The sequence below is a fragment of the Euprymna scolopes genome, chromosome 35 (genome assembly GCF_053919585.1).
Source record: "Euprymna scolopes isolate OS-2025 chromosome 35, ASM5391958v1, whole genome shotgun sequence".
Taxonomy (NCBI): Eukaryota; Metazoa; Mollusca; class Cephalopoda; order Sepiida; family Sepiolidae; genus Euprymna; species Euprymna scolopes.
In genome coordinates this window covers 20,719,059-20,744,988 of record NC_136516.1, presented here as the reverse complement: position 1 = coordinate 20,744,988, position 25,930 = coordinate 20,719,059, and the positions used below count along the sequence as shown (strand labels likewise).

The window sequence follows — 25,930 nt, the reverse complement described above, 5'->3', positions numbered from 1 at the left end:
AACTAGCAGAGCATTACCACTGTCGAGCAAGCGAAAGGTTTATCAAGCATGTGTACGCAAAGTGATGATCTAAGGAAGTGAAACCCGGCCAATAAGGGTTGAGGGCATGTGTTGCTTGGAGAGAAATGATATAATGGATATGTATTGTCTTAAAGATGGGCTTAGATCTGATGACCTCAGAGGAAGATTAAATCTGAATGGTGTAAGGAGATGTGTGCAGAACAGGAGACTTTGATGGTATGGCCACATCGAAAAAAAAAAATGGATGACAGTTTTTGTTTCAGTAGATGTAGAACAGTTGAGGTAGCAGGGCCAGTTTACAAGTGAAGGCCAAGGAAGACATGAAAGGAAGTGATAGGGATTGACTGGAATGAAAGACCTGGACAGAGATAGATTAGCCAATTCCTAAAAGCATGCCAGTATATTAAACCAATGGTATCTAACTCCGGCTAGTAATAAAATCCGAATCATACTAGTTTGCAAAAAAAATAACAAATTAATCTTTTCCAGCAAAAAAAAAAAAAAACGTGGATGTCAATTTTGACTTTTAATATGCACACGCAAGTGACTGTATTCTAGATTTTTACAAAATGTGTTTATTCACACATATTGTCTTATGGCCTAATGGTTACAAGCATCGTTTAACAATCACGTTAGACAGTATCTCGCAGGTTGAAGGTTCAATCCATATTACAGGTCATAATAATTAAGAATAATGTAAATGAACACTTTTACCTGATCATGGCTGACAGAATGAGAACAACCTACCCCCATGGATTAAATCAAGAGTTCAGTTTGAAATTTTAGCCAGAAATTAATTTCAAATTATTAGTTTAAATGCTTAAAAATAAAATTCGGTAAATAAACGTTGCGATTCTCCGTTTTTTTTAGATGAGGATTGATAATTTGGATTTTTTTCGAACTACTGTTCTCATCTTGGTTGTTATTTTCACGTTTTGACCGATGTAACCTGCGACCTTCTTCAGGTGTATTTTGTTGAACTCTGGGATCTGCACAGAATTTCTGCAAGGACCTATGGCATAACAGATAAAATACCAAGTAAAATTTCAGTTTCAAATAAAAATCTTCTGGAGGTTGAAGGTTCAATCTTGTGTGTGGGCGATACTAAGAATACAATTGTGAATTATTAAAGACTTCTACCAGGTTATGGCTGATGGAACGAGAACATGCTACCCCCACTCCATGAATTAAATAAAGGGTCTTGTTTGAAAGTTTGTGCAGATTTCTGAGTTTGGCAAAATAAACTTTTTTTTTTTTTTTTTTTACAAAGGGGTCACCACGTATCAAGGCCCGGATGCCATTCGAGGATAAGGGTTAATGTCATTGGAACAATAGCATAGTAATCATTATTAGTAGAAATTTGGATTGATTAGATTATTTAACTGGATGGTTCAATAAAAATTTGTTTACATTGGATTTGAAAATAACAATATTGTAGTCAGCTGGAAAGCAAACCAGAGAGTGAGGGAAATTTTTGATAGTGGTTTTGGCTAGACAAGTGTTTTTTTTGTTTTTTTTTTGTGAAATATTAGCAAGAGGAGACCATAGATTGGATTTCAGTCAAACATTTGCCATGGAAATTATAAAACAGAGACAAGCTCACAACATCTCTTCTGTGAGAAAGAGGTTGCAGAGAAGAGAAAAGGCATCCCTCTGCCTGTTCTACAAGTATTTTAATGGTGAATGCTCTGACGAACTGCAGACACTTGTGCCCTCACGACGTAGACACTCTCGACAAACCCGACAGGCAGCTAAATCCCACCCCCACACAGTAGAGATCCCTAGATGTAAAAGATCTTCCTACTCCAGTAGTTTCTTCCTCAGAACCGCTAAACTCTGGAATTCTATTCCAGGTCCCTGCTTCCCTAACTGTACTGACATGCAGAAGTTCAAGTGTAACGTGAACCGACATCTTTCTGCCCAAATCCCAACATAGTGCCCCAGTAGTTGCTGCCCCTGATAGTAGCCCCCTACACCAAAGTGGCAATGTGCCTTGTTTGGGGTGAAAATGTAATAAAAAAAAAAAAAAAAAAATCATCTACTAGATTACAAAGTCATTTGATTTGAACTCTGTCAAGGCAGGATAGGTATTCTGAGCATCTTCTACTCGGATGTGGCAACAGTACTCCATCCTCGGACATACTTGGCTCTTATACAGGTGAGGATTGCATCAGCAGTGAGATATCTACTGGAGCGATAGAATGATTCAACGATTTTTCCAGCAACCTTGGTAATGGATTTGATGTATGTGCTCCATTTCTGATGAATAGTGAAGATCAGTCTTAGAAGCTTGCCTAAACATGGCATGTCCGCAACATGAGAGCCGTTCATTTCAATTGGGATGACATGTGAGTCAGATCATTGATGATGGAAACAGAGAAGCTTGGTTTTAGATGCATTAAAACTGAAGGTCAGAGATTATATTATCTGAAACATTGTGAAGATAACGCTCAAGATGAGCACAGTACGTGATTCACAGGGGTTACGTTCTTTACACCTCCGCGAATAGTGAAAAACCACGAATATTGGATGTAATTTTAAAATGGCTATGTATGAGGTTATCAATAGACGATACTAATGCTTCCCACTCTTACTCATTAATACAGTTAATTAAAACACTGAACAATGTTTTTGTCCATCTTTAACTGGTTGCTATCTGGTTGTGCATATTGTACACACTAATAAATTTTTTTTTTTTTTTTTGCGGGGGGGGGGGGGGTATTCTTCAAACTATACTTGCAAACGAAATCTCTAGATTTTAGGGAGAAAAAAAACACTAGTCGCTAGATGCAAAATTTACCCACTATATTCCAAACAAAATCTCCAAATCTAGCGAGAAAACCGATAAATTGGCAACACTGTATACTGAACATTCATTTTTATGACGTTAATACGCTAACCCGGTATACCTAACCCATGAATATGCAGGGTTGCGAATGGGGAACCATGAACAGGTGAGAGTATGCTGTAGTTTAAATAGTCCAAATAAATATTGTCTGATATATTTAGTTTATTTATTACTAGCAGTTCAGCCTGGCTTTGCTCAGGCCCTATGTACCGTTCATAACTTTATGTGCATATGTAAATATATATATATTAAGAAGTTTGACTCCTGTCCAGGTAATCTACATCGAAGATTTCAAGTGTTTAGACCCAAAATAAGCGGAGGAGTTTGGTAGAGTCTGCAAAGGTCAACTCTGTAAACTAACCTCTTGGCAGCCAAATTTTCACAAAAAACTGATTAAAAAGCTTGCTGCATGTCTGAATACCCTTTATGTAAAATTTAAAATGTTTAGACACAAAATTGGCTGAATAGTTTGCTAGAGACCACAAAGGTCAAACCTTTTGAACTTTGATCCTTTGGCAGCCAAATACCGATTAAAAAAGCTTGCCCTATGTCTGAATACACTTTATGTAAAATTTCAAATGTTTAGACCAAAAATTGGTTGAGTAATTTGGTAGAGACCGCAGACGTCAAATTTTTTAAAACTCTGACCTCAGTTTTGACCTCTTAGCATTTATTGTTTTGGGCTCAAATCAAATTAAAATATTTAATCCATGTCCAAGTAACCTACATGTAAAATTTCAAGTGTTTAGACCCCCAAATTGACAGAGTAGTTTGGTAGAGTTTTCAAAGGTCAAATCATTGAACTTTGACCCCTTGACAGCCAAATTTCTGGCCGAAAACCGATTAAAAAGATTTTCCAAATCACAATACCCCTTATGTCAAATCTCGTATCTGTAGACTGAAAATTGACAGAGTAGTTTGGTAGGGAAATGTACACACACACAGAGACAATTTCACTTTTATAGATATATAGATTATACTGGCTATACTTAACCGACGTTGCTTGGAGTTTTTTCCACTTTCATTTTTGTTTCACTTGTTCTTTTTTGTTTTTTTAATAATTTTTGTTTTTGTAATAATGTTTCTTTTTTTTAATTAAGTTAAATTTAATTATTGCAGTATAGTTCAATCATTAAATTATTATTTTATAGCAGATCTGAGATCTACTTTCTTTTGTATTCCTATGCAATCTTTGGCATAGGGATTAGTTTGTGATTCAGTTGGCTAAAACACGCATGCTAAAATTTGCATAGAAATACATTGGTCAATTTCCAGATGAAATGCTAACCTGAAAAGACACGGCATTGCTTTCCTCATCTCTTGCCAGAATGTGTGACACAAATTCTCATTCAAGACTAATAGACTTGGCTGCAATTACATAATAGACACCGACCAAATCAACTTGCCTTACATTCTTGTGTCTGTTAACGAAACTGTTAAATAAAGGTGATTTAATAATTTAAAAAAATACACGAAATAATTATTGACAAAAGATTTTATTAAAAAAAACTAGAAAAGAAAATATTTATAAAGAAAAAAAAGAACACGCTTAACTTTAACACTAACTTTAAGTTTGAGTGGCAACCCCCTAAAATTTTTCTTAACCTTAATACTAATAAATACCCCCATTATCAATCATGAGGTTGTTTGCACAGCAACTGAGAAAGCTAGCATGCTTGCAAATCAGTTTGCTTTAAATTCTACCTTGGACCCAGCAAGCCATTCCCTCCCTGATTTTCCTCTGCTGACAGAAACCACACTAGATGATCTACAGATCACGCCCTCCCAAGTACATATAATAAAAAACCTAGACACCTCAAAAGCATGTGGACCTGACCTCATCCCAGCTGTGCTATTAAAAAAATGCTCCGCTGAGGTTGCTCCTGTTCTAAACTCTTTAACAAATGCCTTAACGAATATTGCTTTCCTGACTGTTGAAAAACTGTGTCTGTGGTACCAGTTTACAAAAACTCTGGCGAAAGAACTGACCCATTAAATTATCGCCCAATTAGCCTCCTCCCTATTTCCGCCAAAATATTTGAAAATAATTAATCAAGCTCTAGTCAACCACCTTACAGCTGCTAAACTTCTGTCAGACCACCAATATGGATTTGTGCGAGCCCGTTTTACTGCAGATATTCTAACTGTAATCTCTGAACGTTTATACGATAAGGCAGGGGAGGGCAGTAGCCCTAGATATATCTAAGGCTTTTGACAGGGTATGGCAAGATGGTCTTCTCATGAAAGTAAAATCTTATGGTATTATTGGCCGAATGCTTAGTATAATTAGATCCTTCTTAAATGAGAGAAGAATCCAGGTTGTCCTCGATGGGCGTACGTCCAAAACATTTTATATAAATACCTCAGGGATCGATCCTTGGACCTTTATTATTTCTGATATTCATAAATGACTTACCTGATAAAATTGTCTCTGAGATGGGTATATTTGCCGACGACACCACACTCTATAGCAGGCACGTGGGGGAAAACTAATGAGCACATATCTAAAATAATGGCCGAAACCCTAGAGGTAGACCTTCAGTCCGTAGTGGAATGGGGTCAAAAATGGATGGTAATGTTTGAGCTCTCTCTATCGTGCTGGAAAGTTACTTACACCTGAAAGTATCCTGTACTTCTACAAAGCCATCATTCGCCCATGGATCGAGTACTGCTGTCACATTTGGGCTGGTGCATCTGCTACTAGTTTCTTGCTCCTGGACAGGGTCCAAAAGAGAGTCGCCAACCTAATAGGTCCCGAACTGTCATCTAAACTTCAGCCCCTGTCCCACCGACAAAATTTTGCATCCCTCTGCCTGTTTTACAAGTATTTTAATGGTGGATGCTCTGACGAACTACAAGCTCTTGTACCTCCTCGACGAAAATACCCCCGTCAAACCCAACATGCAGCGAAGTCCCACCCCCACACAGTTGAGATCCCTAGATGTAAGAAAGCCGTTTACTCTAATAGCTTCTTCCCCCAGAACTGCAGGACTTTGGAATTCTCTTCCGGTTTCCTGCTTCCCCAACTGACATGCAGAAGTTCAAGTGTAATGTGAACAGACATCTTGCTGCTAAACTCCCTACATAGTACCCCTGCAACTTAGGTCTCTGATAGTAGCCTCTACATCAAAGTGGCAATGTGCCTTGTTTGGGGTGAAAATGTAATAAAAAAAAATTTTTTAATTTAAATCCTAAGCAAAAAAATTTATAACAAAATTATAAACCTATCATAAAAAATCCTCTAGATAAACAGAGAGGAGTTATGAGAAAGCAAATTAATATTTGTACTGCAGACTAATTTGTCCTATCACCGCTGTGAAAAACAAACAAAACTAGTCAATAAAATATGGTAGCTTCTTTGGAAGTTGTTGCAATATACTCCAAAAATTCTCATAGAAATTAGAAAAAAAACAAAAAACAAAAAAAAAAAACGAAGAAGAATTGAAATGTTACAAAGAGTTTGTGGCTTGGAGAAAGAATGAACTGGCATTCCCAATGATTTTTAGGAAACGCCAAGTGTGCCCTAAAGGGAGTCAAAAATTATCAACATACAAAAATTTTTTTTTTTTTTTTTTTTTTTTTCTCGAATAATGTCGCTTTATTTCGAGTACATACTTGGATTTTCAAGAAATTAAATTTTTAACATGTTTAAAAAAATTAAAATAAAACAGGGAAAGTAATGTGGTGTTCTCTGGGCTGATCAGAAAAGGAGTACTTATTCAGGTTTATTCGTGTCGACATCTTCCGGCAAGTTACGTTAGTAGCCGAAAGATGCCAAAACGATTAGTCGTGGCTGTCAGATGGCAAGTTTCGGTGAAAGCATGAAATTTATTAACCAAGAAATTTTTTTTAAAACCGAAAATGATTGTCAACATGCTATGTTAACGTGAAATCCCTTCCCCCTATGTTAAGAATGGCTTTTTAAGTCTGCGTGTCGGCATACTCCGCCTGCTTACGTAACTCGTCGGAAGATGCCGGGGATTGGGTCATAAACTGTACCAGTACCAGAAAAGAACTTTGGTTTCCTCATTTAAACTCGGGTAATGTCGAATATTCCTGCTAGCTGTTTCTGGAACTGAGTGTAAAACATGTTAGTTTGTCACGCCGGGAAGAGGTGGAAGAAATTCAGTGAGGGGACACAATTCGCCTCTTCACCGTTTTTATGTTTGAAACGCGACATTTTGAAAGTTTCCGTACGTGACTTTTGAAATTTTAAATTATTTAAAAAAATTTTAATTAAAAAAATATCCGGGAAATGATGTTTCTTACGATAATGAAAATCGTCGGTAAATACAATTTGAATTTCATCTTTTTCATCATTTGTTATTTGCTAGAAAGAAAAAAAAAATTTCAACTTTGTAAAAACAAACAGGTGTGCTTATTCAAATTGGCACTAATGGCGGAAATTAAAAGTTAAGAAAACACAGAAAAGTCTCTATGGTGTACGCACTCGTTACAGAAAGAAAGTGTTATATTCCAAAAATTACGTAATTTGATTAGGTAGGGGTTTTTTTTTCCAAGAAAATCAAATTTTACAACTAAGCAGCGAGTCAGTGTTTTCGTCGGGCATGATTGAATCCGATGAAATAAATATAGGAGGAGACAACTCAAAACGAAGTGTCGAGGGCAAAAATCAGCTGTTCAATACAGTTCTTCAGTAGTAAAATCACTAAAAATCTAAATTTTTATTTTCTTTGTTAAATACAAAAAAAAACAAAAAAAACTACTTGATCGATTTACATAAATTTTGGAATATGACATTTCCGTCCTGTAACGAGTACGTACATCATCATAAGACTTGTCTGTATTTTCTTTACTTTTAATTGCCGCCATAAGTGTCAAATAATTTGTTTCTTGTTCAGAAACAATAAAAATCATTGCGTTGTGTTGAAACATTCGTAATCTGCACAAGCACCGTAACATTTCTTCTGATACTTCATCGTTTTTCTGTCTTCGATCAAGGAAAGTAAATCCTTCTAGACTGAGGCAACTTTTAATTAGGCAATATGTTCTCGTTCACACGCCCCTATTCCGAATTCGTCGCCTTGGGCGTGGCCACCGTAAAGTTTTATGGTCGCCACGCCCTGCCCTACCCTGGGCCACCTCTCCCACACCTAACGATAAAAAAAATGATTTTGGGTTTGTATTATTGTACACATATATTCGAAAAAGTTGTCAAAAAACAAAAAACAAATATATAACAAATAAATGTTATCAAAGGCAAGATAAGTTACTTTTCTACCAAACTGGATATATTTTTCGTGTTTTTATTCAATGTAACATGTTTATTCAACCCCCAAAACATACAGTGTTTACCGATGTATTGGAAAATTCAAGATGGCGCCCGACTCTCTTTTTAACTCGGTAAGTTTGGGAAAAGGTGTTATAAATAATAAACTAGACAAAATATTATTAAAAACCCACCGAATATATGTCAACTTATGTCACGGTAACATATATTGAGCGAGTTTTTAACAGTATTTTGTCTAGTTTTATATTTATAGCACCTTTTCCCAAACTTACCGTGTTAACGATAGAGTCGGGCGCCATTTTGAATTTTCCAATCGGTAAACACAGTATGTTTTTCGAGTTGAATAAACATGTTACATTAAATAAAAACACAAAAAATTATCCAGTTAGGTAGAAAAGTAAGTTATCTTGCCTTTGATAACATTTATTTGTTATATATTTGTTTTTTGACAACTTTTTCGAATCTGTGTACAGTAATACAAACCCATGATTTTTTTTTTCTTTTCTTTAGCAGGGGACATTTATCAAAATTTTTAATTTGTTGGGCGAACTTGAGCGAACCCCCCCTCCCCTCGCTTACCGTAAAATTGCAGTGGTGCACTGGTGCAGTGCAGTGCATTTATTGATCCTTGCTGAAATAATAACGTTATTAAATTTTCAGATTAGGTCCACCTCCACAATTTTCTTTTAAATGACGACTCATATAGGTTTTCGGTCATGCTGAATACGAAAATCGCCTTGGAATTTTGCAGAAATAATTAGTTATCGAGATATAAAAAGTTGTATTATGCATTGTATTATTTGGCGGCCATCTTTGTTACAAGCGTAGATTTGTTTATGGAGCGCGGGCACGCGCGTAAAAACGATGACTGCCAAAGAATACAATGCATAATACAACTTTTTATATCTCGATAACTACTTATTTCTGCTAAATTTCAATGCGATTTTCGTATTCAGCATAGTAGAAAACCTTCAAAAGTCGTAATTTAAAAGAAAATTTCGGAGGTGGACCTAATCTAAATAAATACCAAAACAATACACCATAAAACTTTAATTAAACTTGAAAATTCTATTTAAAAAATAGCTCGAATCAATAAGTGCATTAGCACCGTAAAATGAATTCCTTTTCACGTTTCCTTATTTTTTTCTGCGGATTATCGTCGATAACAGACTTAACTTTCATAATAGCAGGAAAAAAAATGTTTAAAAAGTTTATTAAATGACTTTTAACGTAGGGGATCACTTTTAAATTATAACGTTCTATTAAAATGATACCCCACTTTTTAGTCAATCAGCAAAACATTCCTTAGTAAGCTATTTTTGTGGTGTTAAAGAAAAATTTAATAGAACTTTAAAATACTTTAAAAGTGATCCCCCCCACACACACACGTTAAAAGTCATTAAATAAACTTTAAAATAATTTTACACAGTGATCAAAGATCATAAATGTAAACAAGCACCAAAATGGTCATTGTGTCTATATTTTCCCTCATGGGGAGCCAAGTAAATAGGAACTAGTAAGTTGTTTTTATTAATTACTAGCCTGGGTGACCAACATATCCTGGGTGTTTGTAGGTGTGTGTTGAGCCAAAAAGAAAAAAAAAATTTTAAATAAAAGTGTAGTAGGCAGGCAGGCGTGAACCCAAGACGCAAAGGCGTGAAAGAAAGCGGAGGTGTGTGTAAGGGTGTTGGTTGAGCAAAAAAAAAAAAAAGGGGGGGGGGGATTGCGAGCGCAAAAAAATAAAAATGGTTAGTAGGCAGGCAGGCTCGAACCCGTACCACGAAGGAGGAAAACAATGTGAAAAAAAACGTGACATGTTAGCTGTTGCACCCATTGCCAAACCAGAAGTGACGTAGATTTAAATTAAGGCTAGACAATCGAAATGAGGCGATGACTTTCAAAAAGATCGGTGAAAAAAACGACCCCCCCCTCCTTGTAGAAAAGTGCCCAGGTGAAGGAATTAATGTTTTTGGCCAATTTTTCAATATTTGTCGTCCGAAGGGTCGACCTTCAAAATGATACATTCATACATACATATATACATTTAAACAGACAGGTGAGATTTATATTATAGACTAGCCTGGGTCCCCAGCGTTGCCTCTGTGTTTGGAGGTGTGTGTTGAGCAAAAAAAAAAAAAAAAAGTGGTGGCAGGCTCAAACCCGTAATGCAAAGGCAGAAAAGAAAGTGAAAGAAAAGCTGAGAGTTTACCGCTGCGCCATGACGTGACCGGAAGTGTTAAGCGTTCAAATTTAGCGATGAAAAGAAATGTCAACCATAATGCCATAGCGGATAAGAATCACACACTTAACTCTGGCTGTAGGCCAGTTCAGCTTTCCCCCCAGGATGTTGGGGAAAACCAGCTCCCCCCACAAAAAGGGGGAACTCTGGCAGTGTCCAAATGAATAGCAATTGTCTGATATGAAGAGTTCCCCCACATTGATCAAAGCTGGTTGCCTTCATGACGTCCCATCCGGAAGGCCAGGCAGTGTGCTTTTGCTTCGATTAGTTTCGCTTTATTTATACGAGAAAGACAAACAAACACGGAGAGCCAGGGAGCTTTTTAAAACTTAATCAAAAATGTCCATTTTCAAATCGGAGATATTATAATCTAGGGAGTATAAGTAAATAGTAACCTTGTCGAGAAGCCCGGCGAAAAAAAAGCCTTTCTTGGACATACAAAAACGCTCGCAGCTATTTTGCCTGTTATATATATATAGACTAGAGTGGGTACCTGGCGTTGCCCGGGTGTTTAGAGGTGTGTGTGTGTGTGTGTCAGGGGGGGGGTAAATAAAAACAAAAGAATAAGCAAAGTAATAACTCTGTTTAAAAAAAAAAAACAATAAACGAATGTGATGCAAATGAACACTGTTAAAATTTCTTAAAATCGGAAAAACATAAACTAAAAATGAAAATGTGATGGAACCCCCCCCCCAAAAAAAAAACTGAATGATGTTAAAACTTCTTAAAAACATTTGAAAAATAAAAACAAAAAAAACAGCGAATGCGAAAAATAGCTGTTTCAGTATTAAAAGTGTAGGCGTTTGTGTGTTGGGGAGTGGGGGGGGGGTAGATGAAACTAAAAATAATAACCCTGCTTAAATATTAAGAAATGAACAAACACAAAAAAAAAACAGCAAAAAAGTTTTGGGAAGGAGGTAGGCTCCAACCCAAAGCCTGTTACATTTCTCCCTAAAATTAAGGCAGATGAATGAATCGTGAAAATAAATGTTTTATGTAAATAATGCAGTAATAATTTATCTAATTGCGACATGACAATTAAGTCGATAAAATTTTTTTTATTTTTTATTTTTTCATGGGAATTCAATTTTTGTGCTTATTTTGAAGAAGCGCAAAATACTCATTGAAATTGAATTTATTTTGGAAATATAAGATTAAAAAAAATATTTTAATAAATTTTTTTACAAAAATAATTAATCACTGCAGTGGTTTGATATTATTTTGATATCATGAAAGGTTTTCTTTTTAATAATAAAAAAAAAATATTCAATGAAATTTTGTTTATTTAGATAATATAAGACTTTTTTCTTATAAAAATAATTAATTTCTTTAATAATTATAATCCTAGCGTATCGCATATATATGATGTCCAAAGTAATCTATTTGACTCTTCAACACCAGAGAAACTTGCAAGGAACTACTTAAAACTTTTCCAATTAAAATCAGTTTTAATAAATGTTTTTAATCAAAATTATTTTCATAATTAAAAGAAAATAGTTTTCAAAATAAATTGCAAGTTATACTTTAATGATAAACAGAATTCCAGATTATGAGTTACTTCCCTTGTTTAAGTTTCATTTACAAAATAATGGCGAATCAATGGATTGTGAAAGTAAATGTTTTATGTAATAATGCAGCATAATATGCTAGTAATTGCGATTTGACAATTAAATAGATAACCTTGGCTTTTAATGGAAATTCAATTTTGCAGCTTTCATTTTTCATTCTTATTGTGAAAAAGCATCAACAATTCTTAATCTTGTAGAAATTTTATTTTCCACCTTCTCTCTTTCCTTCTCTCTCCCTCCCCTTCTTTACCTCCTCTTTTCTTGGTGTATCTTGTGCTGCTACTGCTTGTTATATCACGTGTTGACTGCGTGCCTTTCGATTGATAAAAGGAGATGTGTGCGCCATTTTGTTGGAAGAAAGAAGTCGGCTCACTATCCCGCGTCAAGAGAAAAGACGTTAAAAATCGCAAGTTTGGACAAGAGAAACCAGTGGTTTGGTTTCTTTTTCTTCAATCAGCATTCATCAAGGAAGACGACACAGAATTAGTCAGAAAAGACTGTTTAAAAAATCAGTTGTAAACGAAATTACAACGACCTCTTCACCGAGGAAGAAAGAACTATTTTAAGGCCTAGAATTGGTCTTGTAAAAAAAGAATACTAACTCCAGTGAGGCATTAGAATTCACATCAAAAGGAACCAAGAAATCTTCTGTAGGAATACATTACACCACAGAAGATTTGGATTATTTTCTTGGATTACAGAACCAAGAGGATTGAAATATCTCGAATGCGAGCATTTAAATTAATGGCGCAAGGGAGGTCATTTACATACACCCTCTTTTAAAAAGATTAAGTGCTGACATGTTTTATTTAAGTTCTTTGACACGCAGTAAGCCCTGACTACACCTATATTCTTACCCCTACTATCCCTTACAATATTGTTAATGGATTTCTTTGAGAACCGACAGAGGGACTAATTTGGCAGACATTGTTATTGGTGAACATAAAACTGACTATATCTTTCTTTCCCTATTTACCTTTCTATTTATTAAAAAAAAATAAAAATAAATAAAATTGTTTATCGTAGTGTTTTTCGTTTTTTTGTTTTTTTTCTTCCTTCTTGTTGTGCAATGGAATAACCTTCATTGGACGTCATGATAAAGTTCCCGTTAATCTAATAGTCAGCAGGACTTTTTATGTTCGACTCCGACTGATAGTAGCCACCACCGATCACAATCAAGGATTGGCTCCGCACGACTCTAATTAATTGCAATCATTTACAGGCTGTACTATCTTTTTGTCTTTTTGATGGGATTCTTAAGTGAAATTTAATTTTTGCAGCATCTTTTGTTTGTTAAATTGTTAGGTGAAAGTATGGAATAGTTAGCAAAGCCCCTCTCTCCATGTTAAGAATGATTTTTTAAATAATGTTATTATTTTAGCATGGTCTGTAAACTGCACAAGTACATTAAAAATAAAGAGAATCAGAACGAGAACATGCTACCCCCATGAATTAATAAAAGTGTTCGATTCAAAATTCTGTGCAGACTCCCAAGTTTTACAGAAAGATTCCAGAGTTCGACAAGATACACTTGAAGAAGGTTGTAGATTACATTGACGGAAATGTTGTGAAAATGACACTAAAGATGAGAAAAGTAGGCTGAAAAAGTCCAAATAATATGAATAGAACTTTTTATTAAAAAATAAAAAATCAATCTTATTGTATTTTGCCGATCTGATATTGATAAAAGCAGAAACACCTGTAAAACAGGGGAGATAAATCAGTGTCTCATTTAACCAAGTAAAAATGAAAATGTAATACGATAAAACTGCAATTTATCATAAAATTGATTTTTACTTGTAATTAAATTTCTGCTCCATTAATTTTTTTTTTTCTAATTTTTGTTTTGGATATTTATTTCTGAATTAGTTTTTATCTGAAATGCAATTTTCACTTGTGATCAATACTAAAGAAGCACTTTTTTATGGAAGTTACTCCAGACAAAGCATGCAGCAACTTGATCTAAGAAACTAATCAGATGATTATTACAAAGACAGATGTCGTAGGAGATGTCTTTTTCTCTTCCCTGCAACCTCTATCTCACAGAAGAGATGGTGCGAGTTTCTCTGATGTATCGTTATTTTCATGGAAAGTGTTCGACTGAGCTTCATTCTATGGTCCCCCCCCTTGCCAAACTTTCACAAGAAACACTCGTCTAGCTGTAAACACTATCAATAATTCCCCCCACTTTTTATGTGTGCCTAAACCTAAACGTAGATTCCATGAACAAAGCTTCTTTCTTAGAACTGCACGCCTGTGGAATTGTCTTCCATTTTCCTGTTTTCCGGCTGACTACAATATGGTTGTCTTCAAGTCTAATGTAAATAAGTTCTTGATGAGCCGTTCCATATAAGTTAACAAATTTACCGAATTTTCATTACTAATGATTACTATATTGTACAATTTCTACTGTACACTCTTTAACCCTTATCCTCGAGTGGCCTCTTGGCCTGTATAATGTGGTGATGCCTGTGTAAAAAAAAAAAAATGTCTATTGACTTTAGTCTTGAAAGAAAAACCTAAGCTCTATATAGATATAAGGTTATGATATGGAAAGACATAGAAATGACTCGATTCTCTTTCTGAGTCATGAACGCATCACACATTTTGAATGCCATGGTTCATTTAAAAAAAAAAACATTCTTCCCACCATTCATCATTGTCAAGATAGATCTGAAGAAGGTCGGAGTTTACATCTTCCGAAATGTTAAGAAAATCACAACCAAGATAAGAACAGAAGTCCGAACAATCCAAATGTTACAAGAAACTGTTCCTCATGTTTTTGTTTTCTTCGACATAAATCGAAGCAGCATAAATGTGAATTAACACCCTGCACATGCGCAGAATGGATCCAGAATTAAAGAATGCACAAGAACTTTTTGTTCTTTTTTTTTTTTTTTTTTTTTTTTTTATATAACTCTTATTCACCTTAAGCAAAGCACAATGCCTCTTGGATGTAATGGGCTACTATTTGGGACCATATCTACAGGAACATTATGTAGGGAGTTGAGTAGAGAGATGTCTGTTCACATTAAACTTAAACTTCTGCATGTCAGTACAGTAAAGAAACAGGAGGCCAGGAGGGAATTCCAAATTGAGGGAAGAAACTTTTCGAGTAGAAAGCTTTTCAACATCCAGGTATAAAAGAGGTGGAATTTTGCTACTTGTTGGATTAGTCAGGTGTATGTTGTGGGGGCACTGGTTCTATGCAATATTGCGGTGATGGGACAGGAGTTGGAGCATGGTTGATAGTGTGGGACCTACTAGGTTAGAAACTCTTTTTTGGATCCTGTCTAAGACAGAGATACTAGTGGTAGATGCGCTAACCCAGATGTGGTAACAATACTCCATGCATGGACGTATTGCGGCTTTGTAGAAATATAGGATACTATCAAGTATGAGTAGTTTTCTAGCATGCAAGGGAGACCACTCTTCCAATGAGGCATGAGAATGAGATTTTTGGTTGAGACTCCTTGTTCACAACCAACTGTATGTACAGTCGAGAAGTATGTTTCCTTGTTCCTTGTTACCAAATTAAATTGTTTAGTTAAAAAAATAACAAGTGAAGCATGCATGGTCCCCCGTGAGTGCACAGTGAACGAGGCATAAAAAATAACCAAGTTCAGCATTTGTCCCTCCCCCCCCCATTTAGCCCCAAAAGTTCCCAGGGGATATCAAATCCTGGTAAAAATGAACAAAGTACAGTTTTAGACCTTAACACATGTAAATTTGAGTTCTGCACCATGCAAAAAAGAAATGACTAAGTTCATCATTTAGCCTCTAAAATCCCCAAAGCCTTAACATATTTAAGTTTTAGTTCAGCACCATGCAAAACTGCTAAATAAACATACACAGAAAATTTTGGACAAATATGGTAAAATAGTCCCAAAAATGGAGTGCTTTTATTAGCCCTAAAAGAGCCCCTGGAGCACACCCAAGAGTTATCACAAAGTACAGACAAACAAAATTATATAGAAATCAGTTAGTGACAACTTTTCAGAAAGTTGTATAAAAATCCAAGAAGTTTTCCCGAAAAATACTTTTTTACTCATATGATGTTTAATGTTTGTGTAAAATTTTTTAAAATTCCAAGGCGTAGTTATTGAGAAAATTGTGAACAGACAAACGGACAAGGGTGAATTTTACAAGTCCACCCTCCTTTTGTCAGGGGACCAAAAATCGTGGGTAGATCAGGTTGACCATCCTTATAGTTACCTTGAAATGAATAACAATGAAAGAAAAAACAGGAGGCAAAACAAAATGTCTGAGTTTTCCATGTGCTGCATGATCAGATTGATGTATCCCCTCTCCATAGCCAGGATGCTGGGGAGTGTTAGGAAGTGATTCATAAAAAATAAAAGGAAAAGTTATCCCCCCCCCAAAAAAAGCCATGATCCAAGACAATGATAAGTAATGATTTACCTAGGCACACAAAGGAAGTAGGATGAATAATTGGACATAGGATGAGTAATCAGCTAGGAGTGGAGAAGGCAAGTCATGTTCTATTTAGATAAAAATGAGATGCTTAGGATTTCTGGTCTAGTGTTAATATACTTCAGAGTCAGAGCAAGTTTTATGGAAGTTGACAAGTTTGCAACAGGTTTTAATTTGCATCAGTTTATGTCTCTGTGATTGGGGAGAGCTTTAGCAGATGTGCAAATGAACTGATCAACCAATCAACAAAGATGTTTTGTCAGACAGCTATCAATAGACAATGTTTGGAGGTTCTTTATCACACACACTTGGAGCACAACTTTTAATATACAATGTATCAGAGTTGTGTTTTCTCTTGTGAGTTTGCATTATTTCATTCTTTTTTGTACTTATGAGTCGGTGCTTGTACCCTCGACGATTGCCAAAAAATGCTTGGCCAGAATAAGAATAAGATGTGAAGGAGAAGAAAACCATGACATACAAGTGTTGGCACTGACAGTTGTCGAAAGGGATGCGTATAGTCTTATACATTGCAGTTAGTGTTGAATGAATAATCGGAATGCTAAGGACAGCCTATCCTGCCTTGACAGAGTACAAAATAGACTTCGTGGCTTAGTGGGGGATGCCCTTTTCTCTACCCTGCAACCTCTCTCCCACAGAAGAGACGTTGCGAGCCTGTCCTTGTTTTATCGTTATTTCCATGGCAGATGCTCGTCTGAACTCCAGTCTCTGGTCCCCCCTCGCCAATCTTTCACGAAAAACACCCGTCTAGCTGAATCCACTGTGAAAAATTTCCCCCACTCTATATCTGTGCCTAAATCAAAACGCAGATTCCATTAACAAAGCTTCTTTCTTAGAACTGCACGCCTGTGGAACTCTGTTCCGTCTGCCTGCTTCCCTCCGGACTACAACTTGGTTGTCTTCAAGTCCAATGTTAACGAATTCCAAATGAACCGCCGCCTTAAGTAAACATTTCAGCAAATCTCCTCACTAACGTAATGTACTTGCAATAACCCTTATCCCTGAGTGGCTTCCGGGCCTTGATAAGTGGTGATCACTGTGTAAAAAAAAAAAAAAAAAAAAAAAAAAAATTGGGGAAAATTGGAACTTTTTGGAGGTATTGGAATCGGTATTGTAATCAGAAAAGTTTGTGCATATTTTCTGATGTCAAAAACGATTCTTTTATTTTTATTTATTTAAAATATAAGTGTATTAGAAGGCTATAGCAATGTGCGTTACTAGTGCGAGAAGTGGTGCGGAAAATGAACAAAAATAGACGAACAGGCGGAAATCTTGTAGAATAATGAAATACCGTACGTCTGTTTATTTTTCAAAGTCGCATATAACATCAGTAAATGGGGACTTACTGTTTTTTGGGACCGGAATAATTGGTGTCTTTGATATTTCAGGATAGCACCCCTTTGTCAAAATGAAATAAGGTGTGAAAACCAATGAATGTTTCAAAAGAGAGAAAACGTCATGGTAATGAAACAGGAAGTTTAATTGAAACTACCATGCAGAAAACAAAGTCTAATGAATACTGGTGGTTTCTAAGGTCCTAATTAAATCTTTTATTTATTTTTGCAAAACTTAATTTTCTATTGTTGGTAGATAGAATGATAAATACTTGTTGGTTTTAAATTACTTGTGGAACTAAAATTTATATATCACTCCACCCAAGTGTATTTTTACGTTTGCATAAATATATGTAAATATTATATGTGCATTCATGGTAATCTGAAAATTAAAAAACAAAACAATTCTATAGCTAAATATTTAGAGATTTCAAAAGAATTGGAATCAGTAATCTGTGATACTATAAAGTGGACCTGAGGGGACTTGAGTCACTAAGTGCTGATGGGGGGGGGGCAATAGACAAAGGAATAGGAAACAATAGATAGGAAGTAACAAACAATGAATCTCTAGGTATATTTATATCGAGCTTTTTAGAGTTGACATGACAATAGAAAAAGAAGGGCAGCTTCCGGTAGCCGGGGTGGGGGGGCGACCTCAGATACCAACATGGAGGAGACAGTTAGTTGACAACTAGATGCCCGTCGTGGCGGATGAGAGTTGGACAGTTTTAGAGTTGACTGCGAAACAGAAATAGAAACAAACGTAACATCGATAGAACGGGGAGAAGAAACACACACACACTCACAAGTCCAACTGTTAATTATATGTGAACATTGGCGTTTGTGTTTTTCCTTTCTTTGTTCCACGATTTATTATATTTCGACTTTTGTGAAACCATGTGTGTCCCCATCGACAATCGCCAGCAAGAAAATGACGATCCGGCCATAAGAGGAATAGTCGAACGAAAAATCTACGATACACGACATTGGGAGTCGGCGATCTGTCGGGGCCGCACACGTCTGGTCATAATCATATCAGAATCAGGGGAAAATATTGGCATCATCCCATTGCGATACTTTCAACATCCCCTCCACCAAAGTGTTAGAAAGTAAGGTCGAAAGAGAAAAAGTGTAACTTTTTGCATCTCTGTGATGCCACCCATGCGTCTCGAACATGTCTTGAATCTTGGAATACTTATGTCTCAAACATATCCTTTTCTACTCTCTAGTGTCTCAAAGATCTGTTTCTCTGAACGCGTGTGTCCTTTGTATCTCTGCTTTTATGTCACATTGTGCAGCCGGCTTGGTCATTTGTAAATGGTTGCTACTGAAAACCCGACGCCAGCGGTTCTGTTACAGGTGTTCACAAAGGAACACAACAGAAAGCAAAAAATAGGATTGTTAATCAAGATGTGGCGATTTAGGATAAAAAGATCGGACAATGACTCAATATCTTTAGAGTTAGTTTACAGGCAGTTTTAGGAGTGTCAATGTGTTTTGAGACAGTTGAGGATGGTTTACAGACTGTCTTGGGTTTGCGACAGCTGAGGACAGTTTCCAGTTTGAGACAGTTGGTGGCTTCAAGATCCTCTGAGAGAGATCAGAAAGATTGGAGTCGAAGCTGAGTGACAGTAGATCAGGACGAGAAGAAAATCACTGGGGACTAATGCAACCAGACAACTAGCAACGGACAACATTTGGGGTTCCTTCTTCTACGGTATGCAACTGTATCGCATACACATGCCCACACAGCTTAACTGATTCATATCAAATACTCGTCTTGTGTTGGTTTATCATAGCACGATCACCAAAGTGATTGAGTTAGACCATCACTAATTGCAGTTTCTTTTAATTAAAAAACTGAATTGCATCCTTAGGGTGCATGTGTAAGATTTTACTGTATCATTTTAGATTTCTATGCATCTATGATGCAGGACGAATAACTATCAGCATCCCTGCACTGTATTGATTCAGTTATTGTTCGGAATTTAACCTAATTAAAACAAGTAAATCATGCATGGTCTCCCGTGAGTGAACAGTGAATGACGCATTAAAAAAAATGACTAAGTTCAGCATTTGTCCACACCCCCATTTAGCCCTAAAAGTCCCCAGGGGACACAACCGGAGTTTTCCCAGAAAATCTGTTCTGTTATTTTTTTACTCGTATGTTTAATGTTTGGGCAAAATTTCAAAAAATTCCAAGACGTAGTTATTGAGAAAAGTGTAGACAGAGGAACGGATGAATGGACAAGAGTGAATTTACAAGTCCACCCTCCTTTTGTTGGGGTACCAAAAAATAAATACAGAAAAATTTGTATGCTGTGTATTATCATCATGGAATGAAAATGTCATATTCCAAAATTCACATAAATTGATCTCAAGTAGTTTTATTTTTAAGTAAGAAAATGAAATTTTATGAGAAAGCAAAAAATGAATGTTTTGTGTTGCCATCTTGAAAACAATACAAGGGCAGATAACTCTACAATAATTCAAACTTGAGAGCTCAGCTTTGTAATGCTAACGATTTCACATTGATTGCTTAAAATTGTTTCAGAATAACTCTTATTTAGAGTTAAAACTCTTTTAAAATACTAAAAGATCTTTAATGATGTACTTACCCATCATGGAATGAAACTGTCATATACCAAAAATCGTGTAAATTGATCAAGTAGTTTTATTTTTATGTATAGAAAATTATTTTTATTAAGTTTTTAGTGATTTTTATAGTAAATTGTATAGTTCAAATTGAGTTGTCTCCCTTTTATTTATAAAACATGGCAGATCGAAACCCTACGTCTTGCTTAGCCATAAAATTTGATTTTCTTAATAAAAAAAAAAAAACTACTTGATCAATTTATATGATACTTGGAATCTGACATTTTCCTTCCAAATTTTTTAAAAAGATATTTCTGTATTTTTGTCTCTAAAATAGGTTTAATTCTAAATATGCACCATTTTTTTTCATATAAAAAAACAGTTACTTGAGCAATTTACGTGATGTTTTGGAATATGGCATCTTCGTTCCGTGACAGGTGCGTAGATCATAAAGATTTTTCTGTAATTTTTTTTTGTTTTTTGATTTAGGTTGACCTCTGGACTTGCACCATTGATTCTCACAGAATCCTTTTTTTCCTTTTTCTTTGTAGATAATTTGGTTTTTCATACAATGCAGCTGGACTTCCATTAGTCGCTAGGTTTTCAAAACCCACTGAATTCCTCAAAAAGACCATGGGTTAAGCCATCCGACTGAAACTTAAATCTGTTACACCATAAGGACATTTAAAGGGGAAAAAATGGCTGCTAACAAAATGCAAAATTGGAAGTTATTATTGTTTGGACTCGGAGTTCATCTGGTGCTATTTTATTCTATCTTTGATATTTATTTCAAGTCACCGCTAGTTCACGGCATGAGCCCACATTCTAGCACGGCAGTTGCTCCAGCCAAGCGAATTGTCTTATTTGTAGCAGATGGACTTCGGGCCGACAAATTCTTTGAATTAACCAAAACAGGTGAAACTAGGGCACCTTATTTACGGTAAGTATTTTGAACAATGTCTTTCAAATTAAAATCATATTTTTTTTTTTATAATTTTAAATGCATCCACAGCTATTATAATACTAAAACTGAGCGAATCAACATCATTTGTTTTCCTAAAGCTTTTTTTTAAATATATTTTAATGATGATTGTGAAGATTGATGGTGTAATATTATCAACATCACTCCCTCCACCCGCACAAGTGTTAAGAAATAAAAAAGATGAAAAAAATATAACAAATAAAAACAAAAATATGTTTATCATCAGCAGTATGAAGGTATGGAAAGTTGTTCACCAAGGAACACAAAAGAAAGCTAAAATAGGATTGTTAATCAAGATGTGGCCGTAATAGCAACAAAAAGATCATTCAATATGTCTTAGAGTTGGTTTTAGATAACTAAATAATAATTCAAACTTGAGAGATTTATTTTGTAATGCCTATGAATTCCATTTAAAAATGATTTTGTTTATAAAAATAAAAGTACTTGATCAATTTAAGTGATTTTTGGAATATGATATTTTCGTTTCATTAAGAGTACATATATTGTACAGATTTTTGTTTACTTTTAATTTTTAAAATTAGATAGAATTCTGGATAAGAACTGAATTTGGTCTTTTTATTAAAAAAAAAATTAACTGTTTTCTAAACTCGATTATTTTTTCCCAGCATTCTGATTTTCAGATCTGATTCACAATAGGCCCAAAAGTAGCATCCAAAATGTGAATTATAATCCAAATAATGCAAACTAGCAGAACCCATGGAAATTCCATGGTAGTTGAAGATTTGGAAATCACCGTATAAATAAAATGAATAAAAATAAAATGAAATAAATAACGACAAATTTAAAACAATTTTTTAGCAAATTCTTTTTTAACATTTTAAGGCTAAAAAGAATTGATTTAAAAAATTAGATTTTTTTAGCAATGAAAATTCAACACAACACATTGTTTTATTTTTTTATTCCTTAATAATTTTTTATATAAATTATAAAGGAATAGATGTCAATTCACTTGTACATTTTTTTTAATTTTAAAAAGAATCATTAAATCATTTCTCTCCGATAGGCTCATAAGAGTAGTGGTAGATGGACAAAAATCAGAGGCCTGCAATATAAATGCTGGAGTCCCTCAGGGGTCAATCCTGGGCCCAACTCTCTTCCTGATCTACATCAATGACCTCCCTAAACACATACTTAAATCATTCGTTGACATCTATGCTGATGACACGACCATCTACGGCAACACATCAAAGGCTGTAAATGACAAAGTTCTCTCTGATTCTCTCTCCTCTGATCTCGAGCGCGTGGTTCAGTGAGGGAAGATGTGGCTAGTTACCTTTAATGCATCCAAAACCAAACTCCTATCCTTACATCATCAATGCTCTGATCCCCAGCTGGCATCAATTGTGAGGGATGGCTCTCGTCTGGGTGAGGCCCCGTGTTTTGACAAGCTTCTGGGTTTGACCTTTACTCCTGATCTGAAATGGAACATGTACATCAAGTCTGTTGTCAAGGTCGCTGGAAATATGGTGGGATCCTTCTACCGCTCCAGAAGATATCTCACTACTGATGCAATTCTCTATCTATATGAAAGCCAAGTACGTCCAAGGATGGAATACTGTTGCCATATCTGGGCAGGAGCTGCCAAAAACAGCCTATCCTGCCTTGACAGAGTACAAAATAGACTTCGTGGTTTAGTGGGGGATGCCCTTTTCTCTACCCTGCAACCCCTCTCCCTACAGAAGAGACGTTGCGAGCCTATCCTTGTTTTATCGTTATTTTCATGGCAGGTGCTCGTCTGAATTCCAATACCTGGTCCTCCCTCGCCAATCTTTCAGGAAAAACACCCGTCTAGCTGAATCCACTGTGAAAAATTTCCCCCACTCTATATCTGTGCCTAAATCAAAACGCAGATTCCATGAACAAAGCTTCTTTCTTAGAACTGCATGCCTGTGGAACTCTGTTCCGTCTGCCTGCTTCTCTCCGGACTACCACTTGGATGTCTTCAAGTCTAATGTTAACAAATTCCTAATGAACCGCCCCCTTAAGTAAACACTTCATCAAATCTCCACACTAACGTAATGTACTTGCAATAACCCTTATCCCTGAGTGGCTTCCGGGCCTTGATAAGTGGTGATCACTGTGTAAAAAAAAAAAAAAAAAAAAAAAGAAGAAATTATAATAAAAGAAAACTTACAGTCTCCTCGAAACATGATTTTTTCTTTTAATTATAAAATAAAATAGCTTATATGAAACCGTAAATAAATTGCAATGTTTTTTGCTTTTTTTTTTTTTTTTTTTTTTTTTTTGGAAAATTTTTGGAAAGGGAATGTTTTTAATGACTTTTAACTGATAAAGAGCAACTATGAAAGGGAGGTAATTCATTTTTCACTAATTAATGTTTGTGATGATGATGGTTCTTTGTGACATTGGACGTACAAACAAGTAAATTAATATTTAGATGATAGTAAGAATTAATTTGCATGTCAATTTCTAACTATTTTATGAATTTTTAATTATATTTAGTAACATCATCAAGAATGTTGGTGCCTGGGGCGTGTCTCATACACACGTCCCAACAGAGTCTCGGCCAGGTCATGTGGCGCTTATTGCTGGATTTTATGAAGATGTCAGTGCTGTAGCGAAAGGTAAGAGTAAAATTTGTCGTTGTTTTTTTAATTTTCAGTGCGTGTTCCAGAATCCTCCCATGTTTAAAAATGAAAAACAAGCTAGAGAAAATTTTGGTTATAGTCAGTTAACGCACTTCCTAACTTCCGACATAGGGCTACTAGAAGCAGTGAGAAAGCAAATCAGTTCCTTCACTTTTTGGTCCCATGTTACAAAGGAGGGATTGGACCTAGTAATTCACTCTTGTTTGTCCGTTTGTTTGTTCACACACGCCTTGTATTTTTAAAAAATTTTCCACAAACATTAGTCATAGTAAAAGTATATTTTTGCCAGAACAGATTTTCCGGGATAACGCTGGTTGCCATCCTAGGGGGCATTATAGGGATAAAATTACCCCAGAATTGTTTGTCTGTTCGTTTGTTTGCATTTTTCTCAATAACCACGCCTTCGATTTTTACAGAATTTTGCACAAACATTAGTCATGGTGAAAGTAAATTTTTTACTCGTGGAGAGGGACCCCATGTATTCAGCTTGTTTCTCTCACATCTGCATCTCGCCTGTGCTCTTTTTTATCATGTTTTTCTGACCATTTCTTTTTTATTTAATTTTCATTGAAAAGTTTTTCAGTCTTATTTTAATTAAGAATTATTGAAATTAGTTTGATTTTTTTTTTCTTTTTAAGAATTATTGAAATTTTCTTATATTTTATTTCAATAAATTGCTTCAGAATAGAAATACTGCAGAGCAATAAAAGTGGAGAAACTGATTTGCCTTGGTACTGCTACTGGTAGTGTTATATCAGATGTCAATTCACTTGTACATTTTTTTTAATTTTAAAAAGAAATTATAATAAAAGAAAACTTACAGTCTCCTCGAAAGATGATTTTTTTTTAATTATAAAATAAAATAGCTTATATGAAACCGTAAACAAATTGCAATGTTTTTTGCTTTTTTTTTTTTTTTTTAAATATTTGGAAAGGGAATATTTTTAATGATTTTTAACTGATAAAGAGCAACTATGAAAGGGAGGTAATTCAGAGTAATAAAAGTGGAAAAACTGATTTGCTTTGGTACTGCTATATCAGAATTAGTATGTTAGCTGACTATCACCAAAAATTTTCATGATGTATGTATTTGTCATAGAACAAAAAGTTTATATTAAAAAAATAATGTACACTAGTCAAGTAGTTTTTTTATATATAGAAAATCATTTTCTTTTTTACGATTTTAAATGATTATTAATGTTAAACTGTAACCATTACAAGCTGATTTTGATCTCTATTTTTGGAGAGGTTTTTAAAGGGGAAGTAACCAGTGATGAATTTTACCTTTCCAGGATACAGGGTACCTTTTACATTTTTCTAACAAAATTTTTTGAATCATAATAATAAAATATATATTACAAAAGCTTTAATTATTTTGAATAATACTTTGTTTTCGAAATTTTATTACATTATTATAAAAACAAACAAAAAAGATCTTGTAAGTTCAAATGAGGTTATCTTTCTTTGTTTAATCAAGATAGCGGAGCGAGAAAGTCTATCCTCATTCTTCATAAAATTTGATTTTCTTCCTATAAAAAATCAATTTACCTAATTTTTGGGATATGACATGCGTTACCACCACATTTTTTTGTTTTTTTAATTTAGGGGGAATTCTGCATAAGCACCAAATTTTATTTTTCAGTTTATTAAAAAACAAAAAAAACTCGAGAGTTGCTAACTGATGGGGGTTAGCTAAAATGGTACTTCTGCACTTATCGACTCATGCTTTTCACAAAGTTTTTCAGATGTGCTTGGCCGCTGACGGGAATAACCGGAAGCAACCGATCACAAAACATTAAACCGTTACAAGAAAATTAAAATAATAGACAGGAAAAATATGGATATACAATAAATAAAATTACGAACATGTATCTAACCCAACCCTAATCCGAAACCCTAACCTAAACCCTAAAACAAAAGAATTTATTTAATTATTCAGTAGAGATGGAAGAAAGTTGGACACTGTACAATTGAAGAAAATGGAAACTAGAAAGTTCTTTGCTCTGT

At 35.0% G+C, this 25,930-nt stretch overlaps 1 protein-coding gene across 2 annotated transcripts in view; it reads left to right on the top strand.

The window, feature by feature from the left end:
- Positions 1-25,930, top strand: part of LOC145259727 (GPI ethanolamine phosphate transferase 1-like) — a 123,480-nt gene that overhangs the window by 11,956 nt on the left and 85,594 nt on the right. The window contains exons 1-3 of one of the 2 annotated variants that reach the window (XM_080117420.1): positions 7,018-7,155; positions 20,863-21,251; positions 23,778-23,899. In XM_080117420.1, the coding sequence (XP_079973546.1) occupies positions 21,010-21,251; positions 23,778-23,899 (364 nt within the window). In that variant the 5' untranslated portion in view covers positions 7,018-7,155; positions 20,863-21,009. Of the gene's footprint in view, positions 1-7,017; positions 7,156-20,862; positions 21,252-23,777; positions 23,900-25,930 lie in introns of those variants that run through there. The other variant, XM_080117421.1, reaches the window with a different exon arrangement.